Source organism: Puma concolor, chromosome B2, assembly GCF_028749965.1.
Source record: "Puma concolor isolate L17-30 chromosome B2, mPumCon1.1.hap2, whole genome shotgun sequence".
NCBI classification, from domain to species: domain Eukaryota; kingdom Metazoa; phylum Chordata; class Mammalia; order Carnivora; family Felidae; genus Puma; species Puma concolor.
In genome coordinates this window covers 1,441,833-1,458,310 of record NC_141671.1, presented here as the reverse complement: position 1 = coordinate 1,458,310, position 16,478 = coordinate 1,441,833, and the positions used below count along the sequence as shown (strand labels likewise).

Sequence of the window (16,478 nt, the reverse complement as noted above, 5' to 3'; positions counted from 1 at the left end):
TAGTTCTGTGAATAATGCTGGTGTTATTTTGATAGGGATTTCATTGAATATGTAGATTGCTTTGGGTAGTATTGACAGTTTAACATTTGTTCTTCAAATCCATGAGCATGGAATGTTTTTCCATTTTTTTGTGTCTTCAATTTCTTTCATAAGCTTTCTATAGTTTTCAGTGTATAGCTTTTCACCCCTTTGGTTAGGGTTATTCCTAGGCATTTTATGATTTTTGGTGCAATTGTAAATGGGATCAATTCCTTGATTGTCATTTCTGTTGCTTCATTATTGGTGTATAGGAATGCAACTGATTTCTGTGCATTGATTTTGTATCCTGCGACTTTGCTGAATTCATGGATTACTTCTAGCAGTTTTTCGTGGTATCTTTTCGGTTTTCCACATAGAGTATCATGTCATCTGCAAACAGTGAAAGTTTGACTTCCTGCTGGCCAATTTGAATGTCTTTTATTCCTTTGTGTTTTCTGATTGCTTAGGCTAAGACTTCCAATACTGTGTTGAATAACAGTGGTGAGAGTGGACAGGCCTGTCATGTTCCTGATCTTAGGGGGAAGCTCTCAGTTTTTCCCCACTGAGGATGATATTAGTGTTGGGTCTTTCATATATGGCTTTTATGATCTTGAGGTATGATTCTTCTATCTCTACTTTCTTGAGGATATTATTTTTTTTAATCAAGAAAGGATGCTATATTTTGTCCAATGCTTTCTCTGCATCTGTTGAGAGGATCATGTGGTTCTTGTCCTTTCTTTTATTGATGTCATATATCACATTAATTGTTTTGTGGGTATTGAACCAGCCCTGTATTCCAGATATAAATCCCACTTGGTTGTGGTGAATAATTCTTTTAATGTATTGTTGGATCTGGTTGGCTACTATCTTGTTTAGGATTTTTGTATCCATATTCATCACGGAAATTGGTCTGTAGTTCTCCTTTTTAGTGGGGTCTTTGTATAGTTTTGGAATCAAGATAATGCTGGCTTTGTAGAATTAGTTTGGAAGTTTTCCTTCCATTTCTATTTTTTGGAATAGCTTCAGAAAAATAGGTGTTAACTATTTAAATTTTTTTTTCAACGTTTTTTATTTATTTTTGGGACAGAGAGAGACAGAGCATGAACGGGGGAGGGGCAGAGAGAGAGGGAGACACAGAATCGGAAACAGGCTCCAGGCTCCGAGCCACCAGCCCAGAGCCTGACGCGGGGCTCGAACTCACGGACCGCGAGATCGTGACCTGGTTGAAGTTGGACGCTTAACCGACTGCGCCACCCAGGCGCCCCAGGTGTTAACTATTTAAATGTTTGGTAGAATTCCCCTGGAAAGCCATCCAACCCTGGACTCTTGTTTGTTGGGAGATTTTTGATTACTAATTTAATTTCTTTACTGGTTATGGGTCTGTTCACATTTCCTATTTCTTCTTGTTTCAGTTTTGGTAGTTTGTATGTTTCTAGGAATTTGTCCATTTCTTCCAGATTGCTCATTTTATTGGCGTATAATTGCTCATAATATTCTCTTATTATTGTTTGTATTTCTGCTGTGTTGGTTGTGATCTCTCTTCTTTCATTCTTGATTTTATTTGGGTCGTTTCCCTTTTCTTTTTGATCAAACTGGCTAGGGGTTTATCAATTTAGTTAATTCTTTTTTTTTTTTTTTAATTTTTTTTAACACTTATTTATTATCAAGAGACAGAGAGACACAGAGCATGAGCAGGGGAGGCAGAGAGAGAGGGAGACACGGAATCCAAAGCAGGCTCCAGGCTCTGAGCTGTCAGCACAGAGCCCAACGCGGGGCTTGAACTCACGGACAGTGAGATCATGACCTGAGCTGAAGTCGGTCGCCCAACCAACTGAGCCACCCAGGCGCCCCAATTTTGTTAATTCTTTAAAAAAACAAGCTTCTGGTTTCATTGATCTGTTCTGTTTTGTTTTGTTTTGTTTTTTTTTTTTTGGTTTCAGTAGCATTTATTTCTTCTCTAATCTTTATTATTTCTTGTCTTCTGATGGTTTTGGAGTTTGTTTGCTGTTTTTTTTTTTCCAGCTCTTTAAGGCATAAGGTTAGGTTGTGTATCTGAGATCTTTATTTCTTCTTTAGGAAGGCCTGGATTGCTATATACTTTCCTCTTATGAGCACCTTTCCTGTGTCCAGGAAGTTTTGTGTTGTGGTGTTATCATTTTCATTGGATTCCATGACCTTTTAAATTTTTTTTAACATTTATTTATTTTTGAGACAGAGAGAGACAGAGCATGAATGGGGAAGGGGCAGAGAGAGTGGGAGACACAGAATTGGAAGCAGGCTCCAGGCTCTGAGCCATCAGCCCAGAGCCCGACACGGGGCTCGAACTCACGGACCGTGAGATCGTGACCTGAGCTGAAGTCGGACACTTAACCAACTGAGCCAGCCAGGTGCCCCATAAATTTCCTCTTTAACTTCGTGGATAGCCCATTCATTCTTTAGTAGGATGGTCTTTAGTCTCCAAGTATTTGTTACCTTTCCAATTTTTTTCTTGTGGTTGATTTTGATTTTCATAACGTTGTGGTCTGAAAATATGCATGGTATGATCTCGATATTTTTGTACTTGTTGAGGGCTGATTTATGTCCCAGTATGTGATCTATTGTGGAGAATGTTCCATGTGCACTGGAGAAGAATGTGTACTCTGCTGCTTTAGGATGAAATGTTCTGAATATATCTGTGAAGTCCATCTGGTTCAGAGTGTCATTCAAAGCCATTGTTTCCTTGTTGGTATTCTGTTTAGATGATCTGTCCATTGTTGTAAGTGGGGTGTTGAAGTCCCCTATGATTATGGTATTATTATCGATGAGTTTATGTTTGTTATTAATTGATTTATATATTTGGGTACTCCCACTTTTGGAGCATAAATGTTTACAATTGTTAGATCTTGGTGGATAGACCTCTTAATTACGATATAATGCCCTTCTTCATCTCTTGTTACAGTCTTTATTTTAAAATCTAGGCTGTCTGACATAAGTATAACTGTGCCAACTTTCTTTTGGTGACCATTAGCATGATAGATGGTTCTCCATCCTATTACTTTCAATCTTAAGGTGTCTTTAGGTCTAAAATAAGTCTCTTGTAGACAGAATATAGGTGGATCTTGTTTTCTTATCCATTCTGTTACCACATGTCTTTTGATTGGAGCATTTAGTACATTGAAATTTAGAGTGAGTACTGAGAAATATGAATTTATTGCCATTATGTTGCCTGTAGAGTTTGAGTTTTTGGTGGTATTTTCTGGTCCTTTCTAGGCTTTGTTGCTTTTTTTTTCTTTGTGTATTTTCTCCTCTCAGAGAGTCCCCCTTAAAATTTCTTGCAGGGCTGGTTTAGTGGTCACAAACTCCTTTAATTTTTGTTTGTATTTGAAACTTTTTATCTCTCCTTCCATTTTGAATGACAGGCTTGCTGGATAAAGAATTCTTGGCTGCATATTTTTCTGATTCAGCACATTGAATATATCCTGCCACTCTTTTCTGGCCAGCCAAGTTTCTGTGGATAGGTCTGCTGCAAACCTGATCTGTCTTCCCTTGTAAGTTAAGGATCTTTTCCCCTTGGCTGCTTTCTTGATTCTTTCCTTACCTGAGTATTTTGTGAATTTTATTGTGATATGCCTTGTTGATGGTTGTTTTTTTTTGTTAAATCTAATGGGAATTCTCCGTGATTCCTGGATTTTGATGTCTGTGTTTTTCCTCAGGTTAGGAAAGTTTTTTGCTATGTATGCCCACATAAACCTTCTATACCTTTTCTCTCTCTTCATCATCTGGGACCCCTATGATTCTGATGTTGTTCCTTTTTAATGAGTCACTGATTTCTCTAATTCTTATATCATGCTCTTTTGCCTTAGTCTCCCTCTGTTTTTCTGCTTCATTATTCTCCATAAGTTAGTGCTCTATATCACTGATTTGCTGCTCTGCCTCATCCATCCTTGCCGCTGTGGCATCCATTCGAGATTGCAGCTCAGTTATAGTATTTTTAATTTCATCCTGACTAGCTTTTACTTCTTTTATCTCTGCAGAAAGGAATTCTAATCTATTTTCAATTCTAGCTAGTTCGTGATTCTAAATTCTGATTCAGAACATCTTGCTGCTGTCTGTGATGAGTCCCTGGCTGTCACTTCTTTCTGTTCTTTCTTTTGTGGTGGATCCCTTCGTTTCATCATTTTGAAAGAAGAAAAGGAATTACTAAAGTAAAAAAAAATAAAAAATTAAAAACAACACAAAAAAATGAAATAAATGATGCTAGATTGTAGGTGTGTTTGGGTCTGGTTGTTGAAAGAAGCTTGTTACAATAGAGAAAAAAGGGAAAGAAAGGAAAAGAAAAAAAGGGAAAACATTTGAAAATTTGAAAAAATGAATACTATAATTAGAATAAAATGAAATCATAAAAGTAGAATAAAATTTTAAAAGCTTAGAAAAAGGTGAAAAAATATGGTAAAAAATGAAAGAAAAATCTTTTTTATTAAATAAAAATAAAAATAAATTTGTTCTTTTTCAATAATCAAGAATAAGAAAGGAAAAGAAAAAGGAAACAAAAGTGAATAGATGGACCAGTGAACAGACTGAAAGATGATTGAGATTACATCCTGTTTTCCCTAGTTGTCAAACTATGAAGCAATTTATAGTCTGTAAAGTAAGCAGGTGGAGAGACTTGTGGTGTTCCCCAAGAGGGCTGTTGGCCCAGTATGGCAGGGTTTGCTGTAACAGCTCCGTTCTCCACTAGATGGCGCTGCTTAGCTTACTGCGGTGGATTGTTGTGGCGCTTGTAGGTGCGTATGCGCATGCGCAAGAGGGATGAAAATGGCGTCACCCAGCTACTCAGTCTCTAGTATCGGAACTGTGTTCTCTCCGATCAGCAATCGCGCACCCCTCCTTTGTGTCCGGCTTCTGTCTACTCTGCTTTTACACTGTCAGTGACCAATCCATCAGGTTGCCAGGTGGCACCTCCATCCTGAGTTTTATCTCAGATGGGCTGGTTCCCAACCCCTCACTTCTGAGGGACTGCAGCTTTGACCCGTTCTGACCCTCTGTGGGAGGGTCTCACTGAACAATGGCTGGGTGCCCGCCCATATCCAGGGACGTTTCAGGACCATCATGCCGATGTTGCCCAGAGACTGAAGCCAGGTGTCAGCCTGCCCCAGAAAAAGATCATGCAATTGTGTAGCAGCAGTGTTTCAGGGATTGTGGAAAATCACAACATACATCTGGCACCAGCCTTCCCCCTTAACATCTTTGTTCCAGCACCAGTGAACATGGTTGTTCTCTGGGGTCCACTGGGGCCTTTGGCTACGGGGAGGCCACACAGCCTCTACCAGGTGTCCTTCCAGCAGTGGAACCACCTCTCCCCCTGTGGCCTGAGGACCTCTCCGATAGCACTCTGTTCCTGGGGATCCACCCTTCCCACCAGAGCACCGCCAGGTATCGAGCGTCAGAATTTCAGACTCTGCGCTTCCACTGTTTATAGAGTCTTAATGGAATTTAAACCCTCTCCTTTCTCCTTTCTCCCTTTTTAGTTCATTCCCTGCAGCTGTTTCCACTTTTCCATTTTCTCTCCAGCTACTTTGGGGGGGGTGCTTTTTCTGTATTCTCCCTCTAGTCTGTGTCCTCTCTTCACAAGCAAAAACAGCTCCCTACCCTCTGCGGCTTTTCTCTCCCCTAGTTCACCTCTCCACACTGTGTACCTGCTAAATTCTGTGGTTCAGGTTATGCAGATTGTTGTGTTAACCTCCACACCAGTTTTCTATGTGCAGGATAGTTTAGTGTTGATCTGGCTGCATTTCAGGGATGAGAGATGCAAAAGAAACTTCCATGCTGTTCTGCCATCTTGGCCCCCTGCCACAAATGCATCAATTTTTTAAAAAAATACTGAAGGAGTTTTAATCATTTGCAGTCTTTATTTTTGATGTTCAGATCATTCCATCTTTGGCAGATGGGAGTGCCTTTACTTTGTCTCCTGTGTCCTTTTCATTTAACTCTAAGAGTCCTTGATAATTTTTTTACTTTCTGGCAGGACAAGATACTTCAGGCTTATTTTGTATATTTCCTGCTTCATTTCTCCAAGGTATCAGTCATTACTCCAAGAGTCTTGGTTCCTTTTGGTGGGGTGAATGATTGCATATCTTTGTGAATGGTTACAATTAGCTTCATTTAAAGCATATTAAAATGAAATCAAATGTATTTAATTATGGGATTGAATTCAGGTTAATCCACTTGGTATGTGTGTGTGACATCCCAACCAATTATACCTCATGCCTCAGTTTCCTCATCTGCAAAATAGATCCAGTGTAAGTACCTAGTTTTTGGAGTTGTTGTGATGATTAACTGAGATACTATATTGAAATAATTTAACACATTGTCTGGCCTCAAATTTCATGATTAGGATAATATATTTGCAAGCCTGGATGATATCATAGTGATCACTGGGTACAATGCCTTCATTTCACACTTCAGAAAACTGAGGCCAGGGGCGCCTGGGTGGCTCAGTCAGTTAAGTGTCTGACTTTGGCTCAGGTCATGATCTTGCCGTTCGTGAGTTTGGGCCCCGCATCAGGGTCTGTGCTGACAGCTCAGAGCCTGGAACCTGCTTTGGATTCTGTGTCTCCCTCTGTCTGCCCCTCCCCTGCTTGCTCTCTCTCTCTCTCTCTCTCTCTCTCTCAAAAGTAAAATAAAACATTAAAAAAAAGAAAAAAAAAAGAAAAAACTGAGGCCCAAGAGATCAACAATTTGTTTAAAACTACAAAGGAGGATAAAGAAGAGAAAAGAAACTCATGACTCCAGAGTCTTGGATCTCAAACCTGGGTTATTTTGAATGTAAACACAGCCTCTCCTGCCCAATCAGACCTTCTGTTTATTCAAAGCCAAAGGAGGTTAGAAACAATTGACATACTGGTTAAAAAGTGAAATTGTAGAAATGGTACCATCTTAGAAGACCTGATTAATGGCTTTGCTACTCACTACCTTGATATTTTTGGCAAGCCACTTAACTTCTTAGCATTACAATTACTGCATCTATAAAATAGTGACAATAAACCCTTAACTCACAAGTTCATTGTGAGGATGAAAATGCAATATATTGTATAGGAAAATGCCTGGCTCATAATAATTGCTAAATAAAGATCATTATACAAAAATATTTCCTTGATTCCTCCAATTTAGTAACATTTTATCCTCTTTCTCTAAAGGAAATTGAGTTTGATTAGACTTATTCCTAAAGAGACGAAGTCCCTAATTCTGTAATTGAGTTCAGGGCCTTCTGTACAAAGGTACTGAGTAAGAGGTGCAGGAAAGATGCTCTGTATGGTCACTTAACCTCCAGGCTGAGTGTCCATTCTTCCCTATAGTAATCTATTTAACAGTCCTATTGACCTCCAGGCTGAGTGTCCATTCTTCCTGATGATAGTAATCTACTTAACAGTCCTATTAACCTCCAGGCTGAGTGTCCATTTTTCTTGATGATAGTAATCTAGTTAAGAGTCCTGTTAAAAAAAAAAGAGTCCTATTTAACTCCAGGCTGAGTGTCCATTCTTCCTGATGATAGTAATCTAGTTAACAGTCCTGCTAACCTCCAGGCTGAGTGTCCATTCTTCCTAATGATAGTAATCTAGTTAAGAGTCCTATTAACCTCCAGGCTGAGTGTCCATTCTTCCCAATAGTAATCTACTTAAGAGTCCTAAATGTCCAATTCACATATATTCGCAGGGTACATTTGCCATAGCCTTTGCTGATGTGAAGATACTTTACTTCTACAGCAGACCCTTAGTACAGGACTCTAATAACATAGTGCAATTGAAATAGAGTTTATATACACTATCTGTTCTTGGTTAACCCAACTGATCATAAATGATCTGAAATAATTAGGACAACTTTGTCAGGATTCATTTCAAACTTTTCAGCCTGTTAATTCCACAGTTCACCTTTTTTACTTTTTGAAAATTTGGATATTTGCCAGTCTTGTGCATCAGTGAAACTTATTTTTTTTTAACTTTCTTTTTTATTTTTTAAAATTTACATCCAAATTAGTTAGCATATAGTGAAGCAATTATTTCAGGAGTAGATTCCTTAATTCCCCTTACCCATTTAGCCCATCCCCCCTCCCACCACCCCTTCAGCAACCCTCAGTTTGTTCTCCATATTTATGAATCTCTTATGTTTTGTCCCCTCCCTGTTTTTATATTACTTTTGTTTCCCTTCCCATATGTTCATCTGTTTTGTCTCTTAAAGTCCTCATATGAGTAAAGTCACATGATTTTTGTCTTTCTCTGACTGACTAATTTCACTTAGCATAACACCCTCCAGTTCCATGCACGTAGTTGCAAATGGTAACTACGATGAGTTTCTTTATGTTTGTGATAAATTGATTTATATATTTGGGAATTGCCACATTTGGCGCATAAATGTTTATAATTGTTAGGTCTTTTTTTTTTTCAACGTTTATTTATTTTTGGGACAGAGAGAGACAGAGCATGAACGGGGGAGGGACAGAGAGAGAGGGAGACACAGAATCAGAAACAGGCTCCAGGCTCTGAGCCATCAGCCCAGAGCCTGACGCGGGGCTGGAACTCCCAGACCATGAGATCGTGACCTGGCTGAAGTCGGACGCTTAACCGACTGCGCCACCCAGGCGCCCCTCGTACAAAACTAAAGAGCAATAATAAAACAAAGCTGGAAAATATACAATGTAAATATTAAATATTTAGTATATAAATATGAAACAACACAGTACTGCACAAGCAGTGGGCCAAATAAGAAATCTAATGCCACATCAACATGTGTCTCAAAACCAAAGAAAAAGAAAACAATATTCCAAAACAAATGGGATGCAGCAAAAGTAGATGTTAGTGTGAAGTTTTTGCTATAAATGCTTGTGTTAAGAAAAAAGTTCAGGGGTGCCTGGGTGGCTCAGTTGGTTAGATGGCTGAGTCTTGATTTTGGCTCATGTCATGATCTCACTGTGAATTTAAACCCTGTATTGGGTTCTGCGCTGATAGTGTGTGGTCTGCTTGGGATTCTGCATACATCTTTCTCTCTGTCACTCCCCCACTTCCTCTTTATCTCTCTCTCAAAACAAATAAAAATAGACTTAAAAAAAAGAGAAATTTAAACAAACAGCTTACTATCACACAACAAGGAACCAAAAGGTAGAAGCAGCTTAAATTCAGTAGAGAAAGGAAATAACAAAGAAAAATCAGAAATAAAGAACAGAATAAACAATAAGATAACATTGAAAGTGATGATCAGTTTTTCCAAAAAATAAACAAAATTGACAATGCTTTAACTACATTAACCAAGAAAAAAGAGAGAAGACTCAAATGAGAAATGGAAGAGAAATAAATACAACAGATAACCACAGAAATACAAAGTGTGATAACAGATTAGTATAAATAATTATATACTGACAATTCATATAACTTAGAAAATAATGCAGATAGTTTCTCAAAATGTACATTATCAAGATTGAATCATGGATGAAGCCAAGAAATAGGAAATCATCTTAGACCAATAATAGAATGAAATTTGAATTAGGAATCAAAAATCTCCCAGCACAGAAAAGCACAAGACCACATGATTTCGTTGGTCATTTCTAACAAACATTACAAATAATTAATGACAATCTTTATCAAAATCTTACAAATAATGGAATAGGGGGGAACAGATTCAAAATCATTCCATGTAGCTGGTAATGCCCTGATACCAGAGCAGGATAAAAACAATACAAGATCAAAAAAGTCTAGTTTGTCTGATCTAAGTATTGCCACTGTGGCTTTCTTTTGGTTTCTATTTGCATAATAGATGTTTCTCCACTCTCTCTAGGTCTAGAATAAGTCTCCTATAGGCAGCATACAGTTGTTGGGTCTTGTTTTTTTTTTTTCATTCTTTCTGACAACCTATGTCTTTTGATTGGAGCATTTTAGTCCATTTCCATTCAAAGTAATGATTGATATATAGGCACTTATTGGCATTTTATTACTTATTTTGTCATTGTTTCTGGATATTTTCTCTGATTCTTTCTTTCCTTTGTCACTTTTGATCTCTCCTTTCCACTCAAAGAGTCCCCTTTAATATTTATTGCAGGGCTTGTTTAGTGATCACCAACTCGTTTACTTTTTGTTTGTCGGGAAACTCTCTCTCTTATTCTGAATGAAAGCGTTGCTGGATAGAGTATTCTTAGTGACTGATTTTTCCAGTTAAGGATTTTGAATATATATCATGCCACTCTTTTCTGGATTGTCAAGTGTCTTTTGAGAAGTTTCCAGCTAGCTTTGTGGGTTTTCCCTTGTAATTTTGAGTTCTTTTATCTTGCTGCTTTTAAGATTTTTCTTTTATCACTATATTTTGAAAGTTTAATTAGAATATATCTTGGTGTTGACCTGCTTTTGTTGATTTTGATGGGAATTCTCTGTGCCTCCTGGATTTGAATGTCTGTTTCCTTGCCAAGTTTAAGGAAGTTTTCAGCTCTTTAACTACACTTTCTGCCCCCTTTCTCTCTCTTCTTCTTCTGGGACTCCTATAATATGAATGTTATTACATTTGATGGGATCGCTGAGTTCCTTAAGTCTGTTCTTGTGATCCATAATTCTTTCTCTCTTTTGTTCAGCTTCACTATTTTCCATTATTTTCTCTTCTTTTTTTTTTTTTTTTTTTTTTAATTTTTTTTTTTCAACGTTTATTTATTTTTGGGACAGAGAGAGACAGAGCATGAATGGGGGAGGGACAGAGAGAGGGAGACACAGAATCGGAAACAGGCTCCAGGCTCTGAGCCATCAGCCCAGAGCCTGACGCGGGGCTTGAACTCACGGACCGCGAGATCGTGACCTGGCTGAAGTCGGACGTTTAACCGACTGCGCCACCCAGGCGCCCCCATTATTTTCTCTTCTATATCACTTATTCATTCTTCTGCTTTTTCCAGCCTGCTGTTCATTTCATCAAGCCTGTTTCCTATCTCATTTATTGCATTCTTCCTCTCTGATTGATTCTTTTTTAATTATTTTATTTATGTGGTAAGGGTCTCCCTGATGTCTTCCATTCTTTTCTCAAAACTAGTGAATATCCTTATGATTGTTGCTTTGAATTCTCCATTAGGCATGTTACTTATATTGGTTTCACTTAGATCACTGGTTGTGACCTTATCTTGTTCTTTCATTTGGGATGAATTCCTCCATCTTGGCATTTTGTCTGAGAGTCTGCCTTCTTCTCTGTTAGAGAAGCCATTATGTCTCTTGCTCCTTAAAGTAATGGCCTTATGAAGGTGAGGTCTGTAGAAGCTTCAGGGAGTGTCTCTAATGTGTGCTGCATGTACTCTGCTGTTGTGGTTTGGCTGCTCTGTCCTTCAGGCCAGTCACTTTCAGAGGCTCTCCTTGCCTTCTATGGGCAGCATTTGGTCCCTGGAATGAATGTGGTGAGTTTAACTAGGTGTTCTCTGGTATTCTTGTGAAATGAGACCTGACACCAGCTCCACGAGAACTGAGGCCCTGCAGAATCTCTATGGGATGCCTGGGTGGCTCAGTCAGTTAAGCATCTGACTTTGGCTCATGTCATGATCTCATGGTTCATGGGATTGAGCCCTGCTTTGGGCTCTGTGCTGACAGCTCAGAGCCAGGAGCCTGCTTCTGATTATGTGTCCCCCTCTCTCTCTGTACCCTCCCCCACTCACACTCTGTTTCTCTCTCAAAAATAAATAAATATTAAAAAAATAAAGAACTCTCTGGTCAGGAGATGTGGTGGCTTGTGCTGGGATTCTGGGGGATGGGCCTGCCACATTGGGGATGAGGCAAGCTTGTCTGAGAAGGACCATCCTGCCAGAGCACAGTGGGGGCGTAGCTTGGTGAGGCAAGTTAGGCAGCCAGAGCCCATGTGGTGCTGTTTCCCATAGGTGTGTCTGTGTTTATGCTGAGGGGAGGAGGAGGAAGGAAATGTCACTGGCCAATTTCTTAGTTCCTGAAGAGGTGTCTTCCTGAATACTTATAGAAGTACCGATTATCTTACAGGGGTTCGATATATTTTAAGGATTTATTATAATTTAACATAATGGTCTGAGTATATACACTTCTTTCAGAGAAATAAGAGGGAGATTAATTATTTAAAATATTGGTGTATTTTGTGGCCCTAATGCGGATGAAACTTAAGCCAAAGGAAACCTAGAACTAGACATACACATAAAAACAATCATAGGTATAAGATGTAATGTTTTCCTAAGAGTCCATTGCTAGTCTATTTTTGGTGTACTTATTATTGAAGTTAGCAAATGACTTAATATTTCTCCTAATGTTATTAAAGATTCTTGCCAAGAGTAAGAACAAACCTTGCAAATACAAGAGTAATGGGTGAGGTGGCCAGACTGTGTACATCAGGGCCACAGAACTTATGTTCTCTCTGTGGACACTTAATGTGGGCTAGTGAGCTGTTTCTGGGGGCATCTGTGAAGGAGACTTGTGTGGATGAAAGGACATTGACAGTTTCCTACGTCACGTTATATGTTATGTGAGGCATTTCTGTGTTGTTCTGAGTGGGAAAGTAAGAATTATCTAGTGACTCCTCCTCTTCACATTTCAATAATTATGAAGTGTCAGAGGAGAAAATATTTAAGTTAAAAAAATTAATGTTTATCTATTTTTGAGAGAGTGAGAGATACAGAGAGAGCATAAGCAGGGGAGAGGCAGAGAGAGAGGGAGACACAGAATTCAAAGCAGGCTAGAGGCTCTGACCTGTCAGCACAGAGCCCAATGTGAGGCCCAAACCCACAAACCATGAAAGTCAGATACCAAACCACTGAGCCACCCAGGTGCCCCCAGAGGAGAAAATATTATTATATATGTGATTGATTACAATTATTAAATAGTGGGGTCTTAAAAATTTTTTAAATGTTTAATTAATTTTTATAGAGAGACAGAGTGCAAGCAGGGGAGGGGCAGAGAGGGAGACACAGAATCTGAAGCAGGCTCCAGGCTCTGAGATGTCAGCACACAGCCAAACGTGGGCCTCGAATCCACAGTCCGCGAGATCATGACCTGAGATGAAGTCGGATGCTTAACTGCTTAACCGACTGAACCACCCAGGCACCCTAAATAATGGGGTCTTTAGAGAAAGGTATCAGATCACTTAAAATATCAATGTTCAATTAAAAAGTCATCACATTTTGCCATAAAAAGCTAACTAATATATTATGATAATTGGAAGTGAAAAGATTTATTCATTTTCTGAAATTCACTACATAAAAATTTACATATCTACATTTGTCAAAATTTACATAAATTCCATGATTCTATAGATAGGTCTAAGTCAAATCCCAACTAATCTCAAGCTAGTCATTGAGATTGAGATAGTCGTGGAGTAAATTTTTCATGAATAAGTAGTGAATAATACTGTTTTATTACCTTTTAAATCCTTTAATTTGTTTCTTCTTACTTCCTTGTATAATGATAAAGAAGAAATAAATAACAAAGACCCTTTACTCAAGATACTGACTGATAAATGTTTGTATGACATCACAAGGGATTTGATGTCCAAAATCATTATTTTTTTTTTTTTTTTTTTTTTTTTTTTTTTTTTAAATTTTTTTTTCAACGTTTATTTATTTTTGGGACAGAGAGAGACAGAGCATGAACGGGGGAGGGGCAGAGAGAGAGGGAAACACAGAATCGGAAACAGGCTCCAGGCTCTGAGCCATCAGCCCAGAGCCCGACGCGGGGCTCGAACTCAAGGACCGCGAGATCGTGACCTGGCTGAAGTCGGACGCTTAACCGACTGCGCCACCCAGGCGCCCCCAAAATCATTATTTATACATTATTTTATATGCTCCCCACAATGTAAATGAAATCATCCATTCAGGTCTATATTTCTGAAGATATCATATCATAGAAAATGAATATCATAGAAAATGAAAACTAGATAAAACCGTTCCTATGGGTTTTTAGCATAAATAATATGCATTCAAGTGTATGTTTAGAGCCTTTTTGTGTTATATTACAAACAAAAATAAAAATTTCTAATGACCCTTTTCTCTGAAGATATGCCAATGATTAGAGTCATAAAAGAGCTATGTAGGATGGGTATAGTATTGTTTGCATCCACAGAACGTTCATATACAGCAACTATTCTATTAATTGTCTCTGTGATCTAGGAATTTCTTGCTTCAGTAGAAATTAAAAACAGATTCTCACCAACAGTGCATGAATATTTGTTTTTCTCCACATCCTCACCAACACTTGTTATTTCTTGAATTTTTGAATTTAGCCATTCTCACAGGTGGAAACTGATCTCTTATTGTGGTTTTAATTTGCATTTCTCTGATGCTTAGTGATGTTGAGCATATTTTCATGTGTGTTGCCCATCTATTTATCTTCTTTGGAAAAACACTTATTAAGGTTCTCTACCCATTTTTAAATCAGATTGTTTGTTTTGGTGTTGAGTTGTGTAAGTTCTTTATATATTTTGGATATATCATTTGGATATTTCTTCTCCCATTCATTAGTTTGCCTTCTTGTTTTGTTGATTGTTTCCTTTGCTGTGGAAACCCTTTTAATGTTGCTGTAGTCTCAATAGTTTAATTTTGCTTTTGTATCCCTGGTCAGAGGAGACATATTTCAAAAAATGTTCTGTGGCTGATGTCGAAGGAATTACTATCCTCATGCACTGTTGGTGGGAATGCAAATTGTTACAGCCACTGTGGAAAAACACTATGGAGTTTCCTTGAAAAATTAAAAAAAGAATCACCATATGATCCAGTATTCCAGTAAAAACACTAATTTGAAAAGATATAGGCACCCTGTGTTTACTGCCAAGATATGGAAGCAATCGAAGTGTCAACTGATAGATGAGTGGATAAAGAAGGTGTGGTATATGCATAATGGAATATTACTCAGCCATGAAAAGAACAAAATCTTGCCACAAAATCCACCATAACATGGTTGAGTAAGAGCATGTAATGCTAAGTGAAATAAGTCAGTCAGAGAAAGACAAAGACCATATGATTTCACTCATATGTGGAATTTAGGCATCAAAGCAAATGAGCAAACAAAGAAAAGAAAGAGATAAAAAATAGACTCTTAAGTATAGGGAATTAGTAATTTCTAGAGGCGAGGTGAGTGAGGAGATGGGTGAAATAGATAAAGGGGATTCAAAGTACACGTGATAAGCATTGATAAATGTATAGAATTGTTGAATCACATTGTATACCTAAAACTAATATAACACTGTGTGTTTATTGCACTTGAATAAAACAAGGAAAGACAATTAGAAAATGTTTTTCATTGTCTTATCCAGGGTAATACGATTCTATGACTTTTGGTCCCTCTTTGATTTTGTAGATTCACGGTCAACTCTCACCAGTTTCCTCAATGCATTCTTCATGTCCTTGTTCCGCAGGGTATAAACGAGAGGGTTAAGACTTGGAGTGACGATCGTGTAAAAGAGGGTGAGGAACTTTCCCTGGTCTTTGGAAGCACTGTTACCTGGTTGCAGGTACATGTAGATAATAGTTCCATAGAAGATGGACACGACAGTGAGATGAGATCCACAGGTATTAATTGCTTTTTGTTGGCCTTCTTTTGACTTTATTCTCAGCACAGCTTTGGCAATGTAGCCATAGGATATAAGAATAAGGCCGAGTGGTGTAAGGACAATGACAATGCCCAAAGCAAAAACAGACATTTCAACTGTTGTGGTGTCTATACATGCTATCTTGACCATAGCTGGCAACTCACACAAGAAATGGTCCAGAAGGTTGTTTCCACATCGAGGCAAATTCAGGGTGAGTGTACATAATAATACAGAAACAGCCAAACTAATGCTCCAGACCGTGATTATCATTTTGAGACAGAGATGTGGGTTCATGATTACCAAATAATGCAGGGGCTTACAAATAGCTGTGAAACGATCATAGGACATAACAGCGAGGAGGAGGCACTCAGTGGAACCCAACCACATATAAACGTAGAGTTGAGTGACACAGCCCACATAGCTGATGGTCTTGTCAGGTCCCCACAAGTTAACGAGCATCTGAGGGATGATGCTGGTTGTGAAACATAGATCCAGGAAAGATAAGTTCCTGAGGAAAAAATACATCGGTGTGTGGAGATGGGAATCCAGGAGAGATGCAAGGATGATGGCTGTGTTACCCACCCACGTAACGAAGTAGAAGAGAGTGACAACTCCTGATAGGACCATCTCCAGTTTGGGATGGTCCGAGAAGCCAAGCAGAATAAAACCATGCAGAGAAGTGTGATTGTTTTGGCCCATAGTCCTTCAGTGTCCAAATCCTAGAATGAGAAAAGCAGAAGGAGGTGAAGGAGGATGGGGATGAGGAGGAGGAGGAGGAGCAGGAGGAGTAAGAGAAGGAGATGGAGGAGGAGAAATTGTCAGTACAGACCACATAATTTAACTAAAGGGAAAGAATTTATGCTAATAATTAAAAAATAATGGGTGAAAGTAAATATTATAGCCAAGTAATCTGGTATTTGTTGTAGATCATT

General features: G+C 38.5%; 1 protein-coding gene across 1 annotated transcript; it reads right to left on the bottom strand.

Annotated features, from left to right (window-relative positions):
- Positions 1 to 15,282: 15,282 nt before the first annotated feature.
- LOC147580546 (olfactory receptor 2W1-like) lies at positions 15,283 to 16,245 on the bottom strand. Its single transcript, XM_086705918.1, has one exon. The coding sequence runs from the start codon at positions 16,243 to 16,245 to the stop codon at positions 15,283 to 15,285; it is 963 nt and encodes a 320-aa protein (XP_086562044.1).
- Between the last annotated feature and the right edge of the window lie 233 nt (positions 16,246 to 16,478).

Bases quoted from the DNA above. Each gene is read 5' to 3' on its own strand.
- LOC147580546 (XM_086705918.1), bottom strand. From the start codon at position 16,245: ATGGGCCAAAACAATCACACTTCTCTGCATGGTTTTATTCTGCTTGGC.